Source organism: Cibotium barometz, chromosome 55 (assembly GCF_041138505.1).
Source record: "Cibotium barometz isolate CiBa-2024 chromosome 55, ASM4113850v1, whole genome shotgun sequence".
Taxonomy (NCBI): Eukaryota; Viridiplantae; Streptophyta; class Polypodiopsida; order Cyatheales; family Cibotiaceae; genus Cibotium; species Cibotium barometz.
The window spans coordinates 18,029,998-18,048,453 of NC_141100.1; the positions used below are offsets into that span (position 1 = coordinate 18,029,998).

The 18,456-nt window shown below is 41.6% G+C and overlaps 2 protein-coding genes across 3 annotated transcripts in view; one reads left to right on the forward strand and one right to left on the reverse strand.

The window, feature by feature from the left end:
* LOC147607446 (uncharacterized) overlaps positions 1–1,792 on the reverse strand; it is a 59,491-nt gene extending 57,699 nt beyond the window's left edge. The window contains exon 1 of one of the 2 annotated variants that reach the window (XM_086790253.1): positions 1,519–1,792. In XM_086790253.1, the coding sequence (XP_086646379.1) occupies positions 1,519–1,718 (200 nt within the window). In that variant the 5' untranslated portion in view covers positions 1,719–1,792. The remainder of the gene's footprint in view (positions 1–1,518) is intronic. The other variant, XM_086790254.1, reaches the window with a different exon arrangement.
* The window catches only part of LOC147607447 (uncharacterized), a 156,404-nt gene that overhangs the window by 48,825 nt on the left and 89,123 nt on the right, over positions 1–18,456 (forward strand). The window lies entirely within an intron of this gene.

Consider the following 18,456-nt stretch of genomic DNA (forward strand, 5'->3'; position numbering starts at 1 on the left):
AAGGATACATGAGAAGGGTGTGACCCGACAAGGTTATATTGCGCTATGACGCGCTCAACGGCCGATGGAGCCAAGATATATCATATATTGGCATGATGGGACGCATTGCGGCCCGATGTCCAAGACCCCACTGGGGCCCGTAACACCTAACTAATATACCCACATGATAGCTTGAATAAAAAGACAGACTTGCCCCAAGTGCTTCAAGGTGGCTTCACAGATGGCGACCAGCCACCAAATTTTTCACAAAAAGTGGCACATCCAACAGATGTTGCACCATCTAAAGAGATATATATACCTAGATGAATCCAAGAACATGCCCAAATTCACCTTATAAGAAAGTGCAATTTATAACCTCGAGTAGTCATCCATAAGACAATAAACCATCAACTCCATCATGCATAGTATGGATAGATACTACGATATCCCCACTAACATCATCAATGCCCAATAGTGGGTGTAGAACTTGGTATCAATATATGCTCCCACACACACACTCCCCACGCACACGCACAACATTCATACAAAGGTCTGTCAAAGCTCCAGAGATACAGGGCAGACTCAGCCATAATGAAGCCTAGCACCAAGGATCATAACAAATAGAAAGAATTATTACAACAAAAAGGTAGTTGATACGGCATATGCACCACTAAAGATAGAAAGAATTAACACTATCAACTGGCTGCAACTTGGATGAAACCTTCACAATGTGAAATTTGCATGTCCGCTAATACAGCATAAAGATATACCTAGATGAATCCAAGAACATGCCAAATTCGCCTTATAAGAAAGTGCAATTTATAACCTCATGGTAGTCATCCATAAGACAATAAACCATCAACTCCATCATGCATAGTATGGACTAGATACTACGACATCCCCACTAACAAGAGAGAACCATCTAGAGAGAAAACTGCAACCGTTGCCGGGCTTGGACAGCTGCAGCCTTGGTGAAGACACCTTAAGGTTGGCTACAAATTACGCAATAGAAGCCTTCCCTATTCAAAAACAGATGGAGGGGAAATCACACCCACCCAAGCCCCACCAGTCCAATGAGCGGGTATAAATATGTCATCAGGCGCATTTACGCTTCACATCAACATGAGCCCAGAGACAAGCATTCATGCTAGTTCAACACCTTTCCTGGTCACATAGGTCGATCTAGCCACACGGTGCTATGAGCAACTGCCACCGGCACTACTATCACGCTTCCTGCCCTGTTCATGTTGCAATGGACAGGGGGGTCAACTGGCAGTATTGCCAGTGTATTTGCAGACTTAACAGTGCCCAATGGGCTAGCCCATGGGTGTGAACAGCCTAAAGAGCGTCATATACACTTGGCAGCAATGGGCAGGGGACAACAAGCAATACTGCACATCTGCCACTGCCCGTTCGAAGTGGGCAATGGCAGAAACGACTGCCCGCCCACCATCAAAAAGATGAGATGCTAAGCCCTAAATCCAAGCGGGACCAAACAAAACAAGGAGACAGAAATACTGATGGAAATTAGGGCCTTACTTGGAGGTGGGGCTCTGCTCGAAGACGTTGAGGGGCGGCTTCCGTTGCGCCAGGCAGAGGTCGAAGAGAGTCCTGCGGCACTTCTTGCTGCGGCCATACCCCTCCCTCTCTGCAGCACGCATCTCATGGCCTGTCTCCACACATCGGACTCTGCCCGTCGCTAGCTCCTCGAAATGGACCTCTCCAAGAAAGCTTGACATGCTACCACAGTTGAAACTTCACCAGCATACCTGAAATGTATACTAGTCACACGTGGGCGTATTTTTATGTGTGTATTTTTAAGGCACCAATATGTTTTTAATTAGTTGTACCTAATATGTGTGCAAAATGTTTTTTTTCACTAATTAATCGAATACAACGCCAATACAACGGTTGATTAAGGTTGTGAGTGTTAGGTGGAGGTTGGTGGATTTGGTCGCATGTGTCTTGATGCTGGACACGTGTGGGAGTCGAATATGGAATGTGGGGTGGCGTGTGGTCGTCCTTGGGGCAACGAGAGTTGGTCCTTCTTCTTGAACGTGGTCTTCTGCTATTTTGGCGTTGGGAGCCGGTGCTCCAGCCGTGGAGCCTCCTGCGTGTTGGCCGTGGAGCCTCTTGTGTGTTGTTCGCGTCTATTTCTACTTTGTGCATGCCTTTGTTTCAGGTACCTTGGGCCAGTGAGTGGTGGTGCTATTCTTTGGTGGTAGGACCTGGTGCTCCGGCCGTGGAGGCTCCTCCCTGGTGGTTGGCATCGTGTACCTCATCCACGTGACGTGTGATTCGTTAGTCTGGTTCGTCCGTGCATGTTCGCATGTTTTTTTTGGTTGTCCGTTTCTCTCGGGTATGCACGTTGTCGCCTGGAATGTTCTACAGGTTTGCGTGGAGGTATTGTGTTTGTTTCATCGTTGCATGTTGCCTTGCAAAATCAGTGAGGGAGATGAGGCCTTCATGTAAAGGTGCTTTCACTGTCATAATGAACGAGCAATATATATGTTCAACTGTACAGAATAAAACTTTCTATGAAGAAATAAAACCTCTTCCGAAACTTTTAATTTCTATGTAGACCTTTGATGTTATATCATTCATTAATAATTGTGTTTTACATAGGCTTACCTAAGGTGTGCCCGTTAATTAATTAATGCCCATGGCAATGGACATTAATTAATTAACACCATCAATGAAGTTGTGAATGTTTAATTATGTTAAACTAACCTAAAAATTTGTTGGAAAATGTTATAAAATGAAATTTGTTTTATGTAGCCTCTAAATGCCTCTAATGTGTCTAGAAAATTGTGTCTAGAAAAACCACAACTCCTACTAGAGTGCAATGCTCAGAGCTCTGCCTCCATAGGTATTTTTTAAAAAGTATGACGAAAATTCCTATGGATAATTTTTTTTGTTTTCTCTTTCGATTTTCTCAAAGTCCTCCTCCTCTACCTACACAATACATCACACTCCTTTTGATGGGTGCCTTGCATCACCTATCCCACTCTTCCCCTCGTTGAGCCTCCAAGTCACACACATCAGAACCACTAAAGCCACACAAATCAAAATCACGAAAACCAAGGCAAGAGAGAGAGAGAGAGAGAGAGAGAGAGAGAGAGAGAGAGAGAGAGAGAGATGAAAACCAAGGTAAGAGAGAGAGAGATGAAAACCTTCTGTTGTTGGATAGCAATGAGAAGCGAATGAAACTCCTCTTTCTCAGCGACCTCAACGTCTTATTTCTCAATGACTTGAAGGGAAAAATGAATGCAGCAACGTTAACCCTCCAATTATTCCTTTTTGGTAGCAGAAGCAAAGAAAATGTTGCCATATATATAGGCAGTGATGTGTGTGAACACACTTAGAACCGCCGGGGCACTTTTTCCCTCTTTAGGAGGTTTTTTCCCCCGGCTTGTATATACGCCCATCCTTCCAGGGCTAACATATCTTTGTACATTGACACAATCTAATACACTTTGTGTTGTGTGCATTCTTGCTCCTTCTCCAAGCTTTGTGTGCTTTCTTGCAACCCTAATTCCAACAATTGGTATCAGAGCAGGCATCGGCTCCCAGGGCTACGCCGCCAGCACCCTCCGACTCACGTTCTCCGATTGAGGTGAGTTTTCACGAGCGCTTGCAGGTCCCTATACTCTGAGGTCGTTTCGGGCTTCGTTTTTGCATTTCAAGTTCTGCACAGGTGTTTTCGTCATTTTCTGCAGAAATTTCGACAGTGCAGTTTTCTGCAAAACAGGCATACGTGTTCTATTGTGGACCGTGCTACATAGCACAAGTTGTCTTCTGTTCAGTCTTTGCTTCATTACAGGTAGCTTTTGCATCAGTTTTCAGTCAGTGGCCATGGCTGATAACAGTAATGATGTATTTCACATGTTGTCTGCTGAAGACAAACTGGATGGAGACAGCAACTACCCACTTTGGGCATACATGATGCATCATGTTTTGGTTGCAAAAGGAGTGTGGAACATTGTGCAGGGTACGGATGTACGTCCAGGTTCTGTGGATGTAGGATCTGTTGAGGATGTTGCAGGTTCTAGCAGCTCTACTGTTGCTGCTGTTTTACCCACTACTGAACAAGCTCGTTGGGATGGTAAAGATGCGCAGGCTTATGCCTTGATTGCACTTTCTATCAAACGTAACATCACCCCACATATTCGTTCAGCTAAAATAGCAAAACAGGCTTGGGATATTCTAGCTGGTTTGTATGTAGGTCGTAACGAGACAAAAATCACTTACCTGCGTAAAGAGCTAGAATTGAAGATTATGCAAGAAGATGATGACATGAATGTTTTTCTTGCTGAGATTAAAGATCTCAAAGAACAGTTGATTTCTGCAGGTGAGATTATTCCTGATCATTCTTTTGTGCAGACTGTTCTTGATGCTTTACCTGAGACATATCAGACTTTTGCTTCCACGTGGAGACTTCTTAATGAGGACAGACCTGATGCTGTCAAGTATGATACTCTAGTCAACAAGCTCTTGCAAGAAGCGCAGTCCAGGCAAAACAGGGCCAGGCAGCGTGCAGTTAATCAAGCATGAGAAAGAAGTGGTAAGGCAGCCCCTTCCACTGTTTCTTCTCCTATTAGTAGGTCTGCAACTTCTTCTCCTTCCACAGGTAGCAACACTAAGTCTGAGAAGGCTCTTGATAAAGGCAAGAAAAAGACCAGGTGCAACTATTGTAAGGCAAATGATCATGTCATTAAGAATTGCCCTAAGCTAAAGGCTAAAGAGGCAAAGAAAAAAGAGTCAAATGCAGCCACAATAGCGGATGCTTCTACAAATGCAGATTCTGCAAATGTTGTGCAGGATACAGAATGGGCGTTTAGCGTGTATTGCCAGTACGACCCATCTGTACATGATGCATGTTTGGCAGTTTCTGTTGACTCTCATGTATGGTATTTTGACGGTGGTGCTACAAAGCACATTACCTCAAATGCAGCCACAATAGCGGATGCTTCTACAAATGCAGATTCTGCAAATGTTGTGCAGGATACAGAATGGGCGTTTAGCGTGTATTGCCAGTACGACCCATCTGTACATGATGCATGTTTGGCAGTTTCTGTTGACTCTCATGTATGGTATTTTGACGGTGGTGCTACAAAGCACATTACCTCGCATCGTGATATGTTCACTTCTCTTGAGGCTGTCCCTAATGGGAGTACTGTCACATGTGCCAATAATGCTTCTTACCCAGTGAAGGGCATTGGTAAAATTATGCTTACTGCTGCAAATGGCAGCGCTTTCACACTTTCAGATGCTTTGTATGTGCCAGGGATAAAGAAGAATCTATTGTCTGTCTCTGCGCTTGCTAGACTTGGATTTGTAGTCAAATTTATGGATGACAGATGTACTGTTCATGATTTGACTTCTGGTGATACGATTATTGCATTTGGCACCTTGTTTCGTGGGCTGTATAGACTCAATTCTTATGACAAGTGTGTGGAAGATTCAGCAAATGCAGTTTCTGATGAAAGGGCAGTTTCAGATGCAAAACTATGGCATGCTTGTTTTGGTCATCTGAACTTTGCTAGTTTGCTGCGTTTGCAGAAATTTGATATGGTTGCTTCATTGCCCCCTCTTGAGGCACCATTGAAACATGTTTGTGAAGGCTATATTTTGGGCAAAATGCAGCGTTCTGCGTTTCCAAAGGATGGTTCTGTGCGGGCCACTCGCAAATTGCAGCTTGTACATAGTGATGTATGTGGGCCTATGCAAACTCCGTCATTTGGTAAACACTTGTACTTCGTGACTTTCATTGATGATAACTCAAGGCATGCATGGGTATATCCACTGAAGGCAAAGTCCGAAGTGTTTTTGTGCTTCAAACAGTTTATGCTTATGGTTGAAAATGTATCCAATTGTACTGTGGGCACCCTCCATTCCTGATCGAGGGGGGGAGTACATGTCTAAAAGTTTGATGCATTTCTGGCTAGTCATGGGATAAAACACCAATGTACAGTGCCGTATACCCCTCAGCAAAATGGTGTTGCTGAGAGGAAGAACAGGTCACTTATGGAGATGGCACGATGTATGGTCAAGAGCCAAGCTTTGCCACATGCATTTTGGCTTGAGGCTGTCATGTGTGCTGCATATGTACTCAACAGGTGTCCCACTAAGGCCTTGCAGTCTATTACTCCATACGAAGCTTGGCATGGCAGGAAGCCTTCTATTGGTCACTTGCGTGTCTTTAGTTGCTTGGCCTATGCTTTAGTGCCTGTGCAACAACGTAAAAAATTGGATGATAAGGCTGTCAAATGCATTTTTGTTAGTTACAGTGCTGAGAGCAAGGGTTACAGATTGTATCATCCGCAGTCAAAACGTATCTTGATTAGTCGAGATGTTGTTTTTGTGGAAGATGCTGTGCAGCCTTTGTTATCATGTACCAAAGAGACAGGTGTGAGCTCACGCGATGTATTTGATACATTGTTGCCTCTGTTTACAGGTGGGAATTCAAATGTAAGTCCTAATGAGGCAAACATTCAGCCTATGCAGATTTCAAACGACATCATAGATCAGCCTATTCCTGATGCAGATTTACAGGATGTAATTCATGAGGATAGGGCTGAAAATGAGCAGGCTAGAGGTATGCCTAAATGGCTGGTGCAAACCTTGCGTGATAGTAAGATTGATGCACTTATGACTAGTCGTACTCGTTCAGGTTTTCAGCATGCCTCTTATGCATCAGATTGTTATGCTTTGGCTGTGTCTAGTATGTGTGAAGAGGAAGAACCTCTTTCATTTGATGAGGCACAAAATTCAGAAAATTGGTTGGCTGCAATGCAAAGTGAATATGATGTTATAATCAAGAATGGTACATGGTCTTTGTGTGATTTGCCCATTGGTAAAAAGGCCATTGGATGTAAGTGGGTTTTTAAATTGAAACGAAAGCCAAATGGCAGTGTTGATCGCTATAAGGCTAGACTTGTTGCAAAGGGTTATGCTCAAGAAAAAGGCATTGATTTTGATGAGACATTTGCTCCCACTTGTCGTATGACTACCATTCGTGGCATTTGTGCATTGGCAGCTCATAATGGTTGGAATGAACATCAGTTGGACATAAAGACTGCATTCTTGAATGGAGATTTGCATGAGGAGGTGTATGTATCGCAGCCTTGTGGTTTTGTTCAAAGAGGGCAGGAAAACAAAGTGTGCAGGTTGAAAAAGGCTTTATATGGTTTAAAGCAAGCTCCACGAGCTTGGTATGAAAAGATACATGCATATTTGACTGCACATGGTTTTCAGAATAGTCCAACAGAAAGCACTTCATATGTTAAATGTGTGGATGATGTACATCTAATCATTGCTCTCTATGTCGATGACATGCTGCTCACAGGACCAAATGAAAGTCATATTGCTGATTTTAAGGCTGATTTGAATGCCTCTTTTGAGATGTCAGATTTGGGGCATTTGCATAATTATTTGGGGATACAATTTAAGCAGTGTGATGGAGGTATTGCTTTATGTCAGACAAAGTATATTGAGACATTGTTGCGGAGATTTGGCCTTGAAGACTGCAAGCCTATTGCTACTCCAATGGAGACAGGTTTGAAGTTGAGTCTTCATGATGCTGGAGATCACTTTGATGTCACACTCTATCAGACAGCTGTTGGTTGCCTCATTTATGTATGCATTACGAGGCCAGACATTCAGTTTGCAGTCTCACAGGTGAGCAGATTTATGCATAGCCCAGGGTCTCAGCATTGGAAGGCAATTAAATGCATCTTTCGCTACTTGAGTGGCACCATACATCTTAGGTTGTTTTATCCCAAGGGGGGATCGTTGCCGCCAGATTTACATGCTTTTTCGGACTCAAATTGGGCTGGTTGCTATGACACAAGAGTGTCCACAAGTGGTTTTTGTTTCATGCTCGGTAGCTCATGCATATCTTGGTTGAGCAAGAAGCAACCTACTGTGGCCACTTCTAGTTGTGAAGCTGAGTACAGGGCAGCTTTCACAGCTACGGTTTAGTGTGTGTCGCTCAGACGGCTTATGGGCTGACTTGGGTGTTGGACAGGAATCTGCCACCTCTATCTTCACTGACAGTCAGAGCGCATTGGCAGTTGCGAGAAACCCAGTTTTTCATGCTCGCACAAAGCACATTGAGGTGCATTATCACTATGTCAGGGAGAGACTCTCAGCAGGAGAGATCAGCTTGGCCTATGTGCCAACACAGGACAACCTCGCCGATCTTTTCACAAAGGCGCTTCCTCGTGAGAAGTTTGAAGCTTTTCGCAAAACTTTGGGCTTGCTCCCCTTTGTGGATTGATCTACTTCGGGCATGGCACTCCCCTATACATGAGTGCCAGCTCTCGTTCACACCATCACTCCCAGGGGGGATTTGTTGCCATATATATAGGCAGTGATGTGTGTGAACACACTTAGGACCGTCGGGGCACTTTTTCCCTCTTTAGGAGGTTTTTTCCCCCGGCTTGTATATACGCCCATCCTTCTAGGGCTAACTTATCTTTGTACGTTGACACAATTTAATACACTTTGTGTTGTGTGCATTCTTGCTCCTTCTTCTCCAAGCTTTGTGTGCTTTCCTGCAACCCTAATTCCAACAGAAAATATTATTCACAACAACGACGTCAACATACTCTTTCTCAGCCAAAGAAAAGGTTGCAAAAATCACATGCAATGATGTAATCGTACACAGTATGAAGAGGTGCGAACGTGTGCTGTAGGCTAGGCCCTCTTCGATTGTGGCGGATAAAATTTCATGTTCTAATTATCATCAACTCCAAGTTGTGAATCGAATCTTATGAATGAATGAACTGATTTTTCCACTCATTGTGTGTCCCTATTCACACATTTACACAATTCGTTTATGATGCATTAATAGTCTAGGCATAAATTATTACATCTTAGAAAAAGGTTGACTATCGTCGACAAATTATTGCACCTCAGACCATCTCACATGGTAGCTCCCTCCTCTGCACTCTACTCCTTGCACATCCTTCTTCTCCATCGTACAACTCCAAAGAGTGGATGTTTGTGAGTTGCCCATCCCCCCTTCCCTCATCCGCATGCAATACTCTCTGAGCCCACCAAGGAGATCATCCCCTTCCGCAACACACACATATAACTACAAATACACAACCAATGGCTTTGTAAAAAGAGTTAAGATACACACATAAGGGACTCTCACTCTTTGTATATAGTTGTTGAGAGCATTGTTTCGAGTGGCATAGGCTTACGAGAGGGAAGCCCTTTTGTGCTTGAGAGAGAGAGAGAGAGAGAGAGAGAGAGAGAGAGGCAAGGGGAAAGCACATCCATGATGGTACTTTTTCTATGTGTTTGCTTAAGTCGGAGAGAGATTCAAGTACAAAGACTTGTTTTTGCGCCTCCGAATTGGGCATGGTTTGTGTTATTAAATCATGTTATAAATTGTATCCGACTCCTTGATTGGCCCTTTTGAATTGGGCTTGGTTTCTGTTATTAACTCATGCTATAAATTGTATCCCACTCCTTGATTGGCCCTTTCTTATATTGTATTGGTACCATATTGGTTATATTGGCCCCTTCTTGTATTGTTAAGCACATTGGTTAACATTTCTTCTAGCATCCTCTCTCTCTCTCTCTCTCTCTCTCTCTCTCTCTCAGGCAACATTCCAAGAGACAAAGCTTCGAGGTGCCTCCCAAAGCTCCATCACATAGTTATTTTGGTTACATCCACATTGACTATAGTGGCCCACCGGCACAGCAACAAGATGGGTGCCTTGCATCACCTATCCCACTCTTCCCCTCGTCGAGCCTCCAAGCCACACACATCAGAACCACTAAAGCCACACAAATCAAAATCACGAAAACCAAGGCAAGAGAGAGAGAGAGAGAGAGAGATGAAAACCTTCTACTGTTGGATAGCAATGAGAAGCGAATGAAACTCCTCTTTCTCAGCGACCTCAACATCTTATTTCTTAGTGATTTGAGGGGGAAAATGAATGCAACGACGTTAACCCTCTGATCATTCCTTTTTGGTAGCAGAAGCAAAGAAAATATTATTCATAACGATGTCAACATACTCTTTCTCAGCCAAAGGAAAGGTTGCAAAAATCACATGCAATGACGTAATCGTATAGAATGAAGAGGTGCGAACGTGTGCTGTAGGCTAGGCCCTCTTCGATTGTGGTGGATAAAATTTCATGTTCTAATTATAATAAACTCCAAGTTGTGAATCGAATCTTATGATTTAATGAATTGATTTTTCCACTCATTGTGTGTCCCTATTATTCACACATTTATACAATTCGTTTATGATGCATTAATAGTGCAGGCATAAATTATTACATCTTAGAAAAAGGTTGACTATTGTCGACAAATTATTGCACCTCAAACTGTCTCACATGGAGCTCCCTCCTATGCACTCTACTCCTTGCACATCCTTCTTCTCCATCGTACAACTCCAAAGAGTGGATGTTTGTAAGTTGCCCATCCCCCCCTTCCCTCATCCGCATGCAATACTCTCTGAGCCCACCAAGCAGATCATCCCCTTCCGTAACACACACATATAACTGCAAATACACAACCAATGGCTTTGTAAAAAGAGTTAAGATACACACACAAGGGACTCTCACTCTTTGTATATAGCTATTGAGAGTATTTTTTTCGAGTGGCATAGGCTTATGAGAGGGAGGCCCTTTTGTGCTTGAGAGAGAGAGAGAGAGAGAGAGAGAGAGAGGCAAGGGGAAAGCACATCGTGTGTGTGTGTGTGTGTGTGTGTGTGTGTTCTTGCAAGGAACTCAAGCTCTCCCTCTCCCCCACATTCTCTTTATGGTACCAAAGCTCCGGTTTATGTGAGAGATAACGAGGCAAGAACAAGGCAAGCAAGGAAGCGGTACATGAGTAAGGGTATTTCCATCTCTTTCATTTTGGAGCAACACCTTTGGTAAGGCTATGAGAGCTATAGGCAAATAGGGAAGTCATTATCTTAGATTGAGGCATCCTCCTGGGTGAAGGAAGAAAACCATATTGTGTGCAATTAACTGAGTTAAATTGCATTTTCTGCACGTTTCGACACAATTCTGAAGCATTTTGTAGCATTATATGGTAGTGATGTGTGTGAACACACTTAGGACCGTCGGGGCACTTTTTCCCTCACCAAGAGGTTTTTTCCCTATGCGTATGTACACCCTCTTATCTACTCATTTTGGGGTGTGTACTTATCTTTTGTATCTGGCACACATTTGTTCATTCTAATCTAGTGAGTTTGTGTGCTCTCAAGCTTCTCTATCTTGTGTGTGTGCATTGTTGCAACCCTAACCCTAATTTCAACAATTGGTATCAGAACTAGCTTCTTTGACACTTGATTTAGTAGTCTGTCTCCCTCCTCACGACCCTATTTTTCTAGCACCAATTGAGATACCCTCTTAGGAGAAGAAGGTATATACTGTAGTGTGATGTACACGAGTTTTACCTCTATCCTTAGACTCATGATGAAGGGAAATCCAAATGCCCTTACATTTGATGAGCTGGTTTTAGTACTCTTGCAAGAAGAGCAGTCTAGGCAAAATTGATTTGTTATGCGAGTTGGTGACCAAGCTTTTGTTGCCAGTCAGAAAGGCAAAGGTAAAGCCAAAATCAGAATCCTTAGGTAAGCATGTAGAGAAAGAAGGTGATAAGCCTAAAAAGAAGTACAAGTGTCACTATTGCAGGAAACTAGGGCACTGCATAAATGAGTGTAAGAAAAGGCTAGAGAAGGACAAAAAGAAAGAATCGGGCATGCCTGTGGGTTGGTGCATCTGCATCAAGTGTAGAGAAGAAGGAATTTACAAGTTTTGCTCAAGATGATTAGGCATGGATTGTACATTGCAAATATGACCCTTCTGTTCATGATGTATGCATGTAAGTGGTAGAATTGAATGCTTAGTACTTTGACACTGGTGCTAGTAAACACATTACTTCACAAGAAAACTCATTCTCATCTTTGGAATCTATCCCAAGTGCAGGAACCGTCTCACGTGCAAATAGTTCCTCATATCCTATCAAAGGAGTTGGTAGAGTTGTGCTCACTGCTGCAAATGGGGGCACGTTTACTCTTTCTAAAGTTTTATATATGCCAGGCATTAAGAAAAACTTGCTGTCATGTCAGCCTTAGCCTTGTTAGGTTTGATGGTGAAATTTGTGGATGACAGATGTACAGTTCAGGATAGAAATGATGGTTATTCTATCATTGTCTCAAGTACCTTGTTTCATGGCTATTCTATCATTGTCTCAGGTATCTTATTTCATGGCCTATACAAGATGGATGTATTTGAGAAGTTGTAGCATGATGCTTGCTCAGTCTTTACGACTCGTGCTATGAGTGATGTAGAATTATGGCATGCACGATTTGGCCATTTGAATTATGACAGTTTGTTACGCCTTCAAAGGCATGATATGGTGTCTGAGTTGCCAACTCTTGAGACCCTTGCTAGACATGTATGTGAGGGGTGTATCCTTGGTGAAATGCATCGAGCATCATTTCTAAAGGATGGATCTGTGAGAGCTCTTAAGAAATTACAGCTTACACATAGTGATGTATGTGGTCCTATGAGGACACCATCTATTGGCAGATATCTCTACTTCGTCACTTTTATTGATGATTACTCTAGATATAGCTGGGTGTATCCATTAAAGTAGAAGTCAGAGGTTTCTATGTGCTTTAGGCACTTTGTATCCATGGCTGAAAATGCATATGAATGTAAAGTTGGCACCCTTCGTTCAGATCGAGGGGGGAGTATATGTCCAAGGAATTTCATGTATATATGGCTGAAAAAGACATAAGGCATCAATGTATAATGCCATACACACCTCAGAAAAATGGTGTGGCTGAGAGGAAGAATAGGTCTCTCATGGAGATGGCACGATGTATGGTGAAAGCCCAAGATTTACCTCATGGTTTTTGGTTAGAGGTAACTATGTGCGCAAACTATGTGTTGAACAAATGCCCTACCAAGGCCTTGCAGTCTAAAACTCCTTATGAAGCTTGGCATGGCACAGGAAGCCTTCTGTAGCTCATTTGTGTGTTTTTGGTTGTCTTGCTTATGCTCTTGTGCCAGAGCAACAACACAGTAAGCTTGATGATAAGGCAGTAAAATGCATATTTGTGGAATACAGTTTAGAAAGCAAGGAATATAGGCTCTACCATCCGGCCTCAAAGCAGATTTTGGTAAGTAGAGATGTTGTTTTTGTCAAAAACTCAGTTCAATCCATGCTTTCATGCAAAAACAACAGAATGTATGCTCATAGGACATGTCTGATTCGCTCCTACCTTTGTTTAATGGAGGGCAACCATATGTAAAGCAATTGAATACTCAACCAAGTGCTGAAATTCAGCCTTTGCATGTGCAAAATCAGCTTACAAAAATTAGTCTTTTGATGAGGCAATTATTGAGGATGTAGTGGATGAGGAGAGAACAGCCATAAAAGAATCTAGGTGTATGCCAAATTTGCTTGTGCAGACATTGAGGGATAGCAAGTTGGCAGCTCCTTTACCTAGCAGAACTCGTGCAGCTCATCGTGCAAATTATTCTCATGTGGATCATGTTCTCATTTCTACTTTATGTGATGAGGAGAAACTTGTTTCCTTTGAGAAAGCACAAGATGACGATCATTGGATGCTTGCTATGCAGGTTGAGTATAACTCTATACTCCAAAATGACACCTGGTATTTGACATATCTACGTCATGGCAAGAAGGCCATTGGTACTAATAAGTGGGTTTACAAGTTAAAACGTAAAGCAGATGGTAGCATTAATCGCTATAAGGCCAGACTTGTTGTAAAGGAGTATGCCCACCAAAAGGGCATTGATTATGATGAGACCTTTGCACCCACATCTCGTATGACTACCATTAGGTGTCTCATTGCTTTGGCAGCACATCATGGGTGGAATACATTAGCTAGACATTAAGAGTGCATTCTTGAATGGTGATTTACATGAGGAGGTGTACTAACATGTATACATCATGAACAGAAGGGTCATAACTGCAATGTACAGTCCATGCCCAATCACCTTGAGAAAAACTTGCAGATTCCTTCTTCTCTGCACTTGGTGTGCAGATGCATCAGCCACAACCATGCCCGATTCTTTCTTTTTCTCCTTCTGTAGCCTTTTCTTGCATTCATTTATGTAGTGCCCTGGTTTCCCGCAATAGTGACACTTGCCCTTCTTTTTAGGCTTATCACCTTCTTTCTCTGCATTCTTACCTGAGGATTCTGATTTTGGCTTATAGCCACCAAGCGAAGAAGCTTTACCTTTGCCTTTCGATTGGCAACAAATGCTTGGTCACCAACTCACATAACATATGTGTTTTGCCTAGACTGCTCTTCTTGCAAGAGTACTAAAACCAACTCATCAAATGTAAAGGCATTTAGATTTCCCTTCATCTCATGAGTCTAAGGGTAGAGTTAAAACTTTGATAAGAATCCAGGAATGCATTGAGAACTATGGGTACCAATGTACTATCAAGATATATCTCATCCACACTAGCAAGCTGTGGCTTAAAATCTTTGATCTTAGTCAAGAAGCTGTCCATTGAGTCTCCCTCATTCATGTGATCAGACTCCAACTGTTTGCACAGATATGCAACACATGCTTCATTGCACACCTGGTATAATGTAGCAAGTGCATCTCATGCCTGTTTTAAAGTCTTACATGACCGAATATGAGGAATAATGCTTTGCTTCACAGAAAATGCAAGCAATGCATGTGCTTGTGCATCCCTTCCATCCCATCTCGTTTGAGTAGCAGTGGGAGGTACTAGTGGTGCATGTGGAGGAGCCACATCTATATCAGATTTTACTTCAGATGTACCTGCAGCACTTGGTTATACTGGTAGTTGTGAAACAGGATGAGTTTCATTACCACTGACCACATTCCAAAGGCCTTTAGCAATCAGTACATGCCTCATCATATAGGACCACAATGGGTAGTTAGTCCCATCAAGTTTGTCCTTAGCAGACAACAGTTGAATACATCACTACTGCCAACTATGACTTTCTACCAAATGCAAAATCTTTCAACACACTGCAAGTACTCAGTATTCACTGAATGCAACCTTGGATGGTTGCCAACTGACTGAATCACTTGCAAAGTGCATGAAAAATAACACAGAGTAGAGAATAGAGTATTACTGGCAAAAGTATGATGGTTGATATTGATGAAGACACTATAGATGTTGCTGCACACCAAATCTTTGCCGCTACACAGTCCAAACACCCAAAATCGAGCGGAACTAATCCAAATTGATGCCTCTCCAGCAGAAACCTTGTGGTGCCCAAGACGTGCCGCGGACCCCAAAGCTACTGTATACTTCGTATCAGTGTATACCTTCTTCTCCTATAAGGGTATCTCAATCGGAGATAGAAAAACAGGGTCGTGTGAGAGGGGACAGACTACTAGATCAAGTGTAAAGGAAGAATTTATCCCCCGAAAAATAATCATCAAGTTGACCAAGCCAAGCAAGTATTATGCAAGCATCCTTCTGGCCATCAAAATTTTGAAAAGTAAAAGCTTTGTGGCTTTTCATTTATAGACTCTTGAGCTCTACGAGTAGCTTGCATGGTTCTTTGAATTTGGTTACCATCAGAATCTGAAGATGCATCACTAGCATGTGTATGTCTCTTTACTGGATAACTTATCTTCTAGATCCATTCTCAACTTCTTCTTAACTAAAATCTGATTTTGAAGTGATTGAATTTGCTCTTGAATGGTTGGGGTAGAGAATTCATGATGATGGACAGTTGAGAAATAGAGTGACATCGATGTGCTTAAATTTGAGGAGATGGCAAAATATTCGAAGTAGAGCTCGTATGTCGAAATAAGTAGCAGAAAGAATTTTGTTGATATTGAATAATCAACAAAAAGCTATGGTTCCAGAAGTCTTGAAAAACTTGAGAATATTGCCCAAGAAATGCATCCGATGTAGAAGATAACCAGCATAAGAACTTGTCGATGCCTGAGTAATAACACGTTGAAGAAGTCTTGGTTCCCGTTTGTTGGAAGTGCTGCTTTAAGTCGATGAGATCGTTATCTTTGAAACTGATGATGCTTGATGCAAGAATGTAAATTATTAAAGACTCCTGATTGTCAAAGAATCTGAGAAAAGGCACGTTCAAAAACTCTTTAGAAATGTTGAAAATATTGTCGAATAACCATGCCCAAGATTTGGCCACTTGCTAAGAATTTTGTTTTTGTAAAACTACCTCTTTTTTTCTTCCCTTTTTTTTGTAGGCTATTAAGACTCTTGGAATTAAGGAAAATAGAATCTCTGAAAGCTTATAATAGATAAGATCTTTTGAAGGGTTGTAAGCTTTAAAAGCTTTAGCTTTTAATAAGGTTCTCCATGGCCCACGGTAGCGCGCAACACTGAAGGGAGGAAAAATTGCCAGTTTTTATATATATAAATGATATGAAGCTTCAAATCTTAAAGCTTAAGCTTTAAAAAAAAATTCAAATGTTTTCCTCCACGGTTGTGAATCGGTGCTGCGCACGACTAAGATAGAAGGAAAGAAATTCACCGCTAGCGCTTCTCAAATCCGCTGCTGTCGTTGTCGCCATTAGTTAGAGAGAGAGAAGAGAAAATAATTGCTGTAATTCTCCTCTTTGAAGGTTGAAATTTTTCTCTTGATTAAGGCTTTAATCTAAAATTAATTTTACTATAAAAGCCTTTCTTCAATTTGTTTTATGGACAACTATCCACCTTACATTATGGATTTTGAGCATACACAATGCTTAGCAATTGTGAGAATAGGCCCCTGGTCTCCTCAATGTTCTAATTGCATCCATATAGTTGGATTATGATGAGGATTAAGATTCATGAAGGTGGTTTTGGAAAGAAGAAGGGTGGTTTTAGGCTTCATAGAAGTGGTTTTTGAGGAAAAGGTGACAATCTCTCTATGCCCTTGATTCCAATCTTGATCCGATGGCTCACAAATTTTCCATAAACCATCTAAGCTTTGTCCAAGAGTTCTTGAAATTTTGTCTCCTTTATCCTATGGATTTTGTGAGCTTCTCCCTATTCTTCAAGTCCAAGTACCCATAGCTGTGATACCACTCACGAGATCTCATGTACTTCTTGAAGAAATTAATCAAACTCGCAAATACATCAAGGAATAAACCATAGACTTGAATCAAATTGATAAGATTGAGCATAGAATAAAATAAAACATGAGATAGAGTATACATCACCATCAACACACTATTGGGTGTAATCTTCCACAACATGAGTATTTTGAGAATTATATTCAATTGATAGCCCATGGAGCTAATAATAGTTGTACATAAAAAATTGGGCTTGCTTTTCCACTTTTACAAAAATAGCTCAAACACTAGAGCTTGTTCACACACTAAGTGTAAATAACCAAAACTCTTCTAAAATATGTGCATATAGCAACGTCACGCGCACAAGTGTGCATATATAATTTGTACAATCATTTGGCATGTGGCCAATAAAATAATAATATTTTGAGATGATATAGACAAGATCCTCCATGTGCGACACGTGCATTGCTCATCATCACCTATCTCACAAATATAAACACATTAGTTGTCTAATTAATTTCCTTCTCTATAATTAATCCCAATATTAAACGTTGATAGGCACAAACATAACATATACTCACCAATTGTTTCACTATGATGATGAGAGTATCATTATACACATCATTTAGCATGGCGTGTATTGCCATTTATTACACTTCAATTAGCATGGCACAATGATGAGAGTATCATCTAGCATGGCGTGTATTGCCATTTATTACACTTCAATTAGCATGGCACATCAATACAGTAATCAAGCATGGCACTACTTGTTGTTACACCTCAACAACATACACCCATCAAGAATGGTCTTAAGCTATACCCATTAAGAATTGCATAAACCACTTGTTATGCTTCGACCGTGTGTAGTTGTCTAGTCCACTTGTTTCACCTTGACCACAATACAGTAATCAAGTATGGCACTACTTGTTACACCTCAACAACATACACCCATCAAGAATGGTCTTAAGCTATACCAATAATACTAGTTAACTAGTATTTAATGAGGGGTCATCCACAATACGAATTCACTAGGATGGCAGACTAGTATCTGAGCATTGCCGTTTAAGGGTGGACATTATGTAATAACTTTAAAGGGGCTAGGTCCTTCCCCCGCAATTATTAAACAACTCTTTTCCATGAGCAAGCTTAGGAACACCAAGCAAGTTGGTATTATGCATTGTGCACCATGTGTTTGCACAATACGAATGTAAGATTCCTCCCTCCAGCTTTTGAGATATGCATGTGTCAAAACCTCCCCTTCTGATCTTATAATTATTCCCCTCTCTGAAATAAAAGAAAGATCCTGGTTTTCCCTATTTTGGCCTAGAGAGAGAAAATATCTAGAGAGAGATAATTCAAAATTAAGATATTTTTGGATATAAAAATCCTCCTAGTTTCTAAAATGGTTTCCCCTGAAATAGATATTCAAAAAGAAATTTTC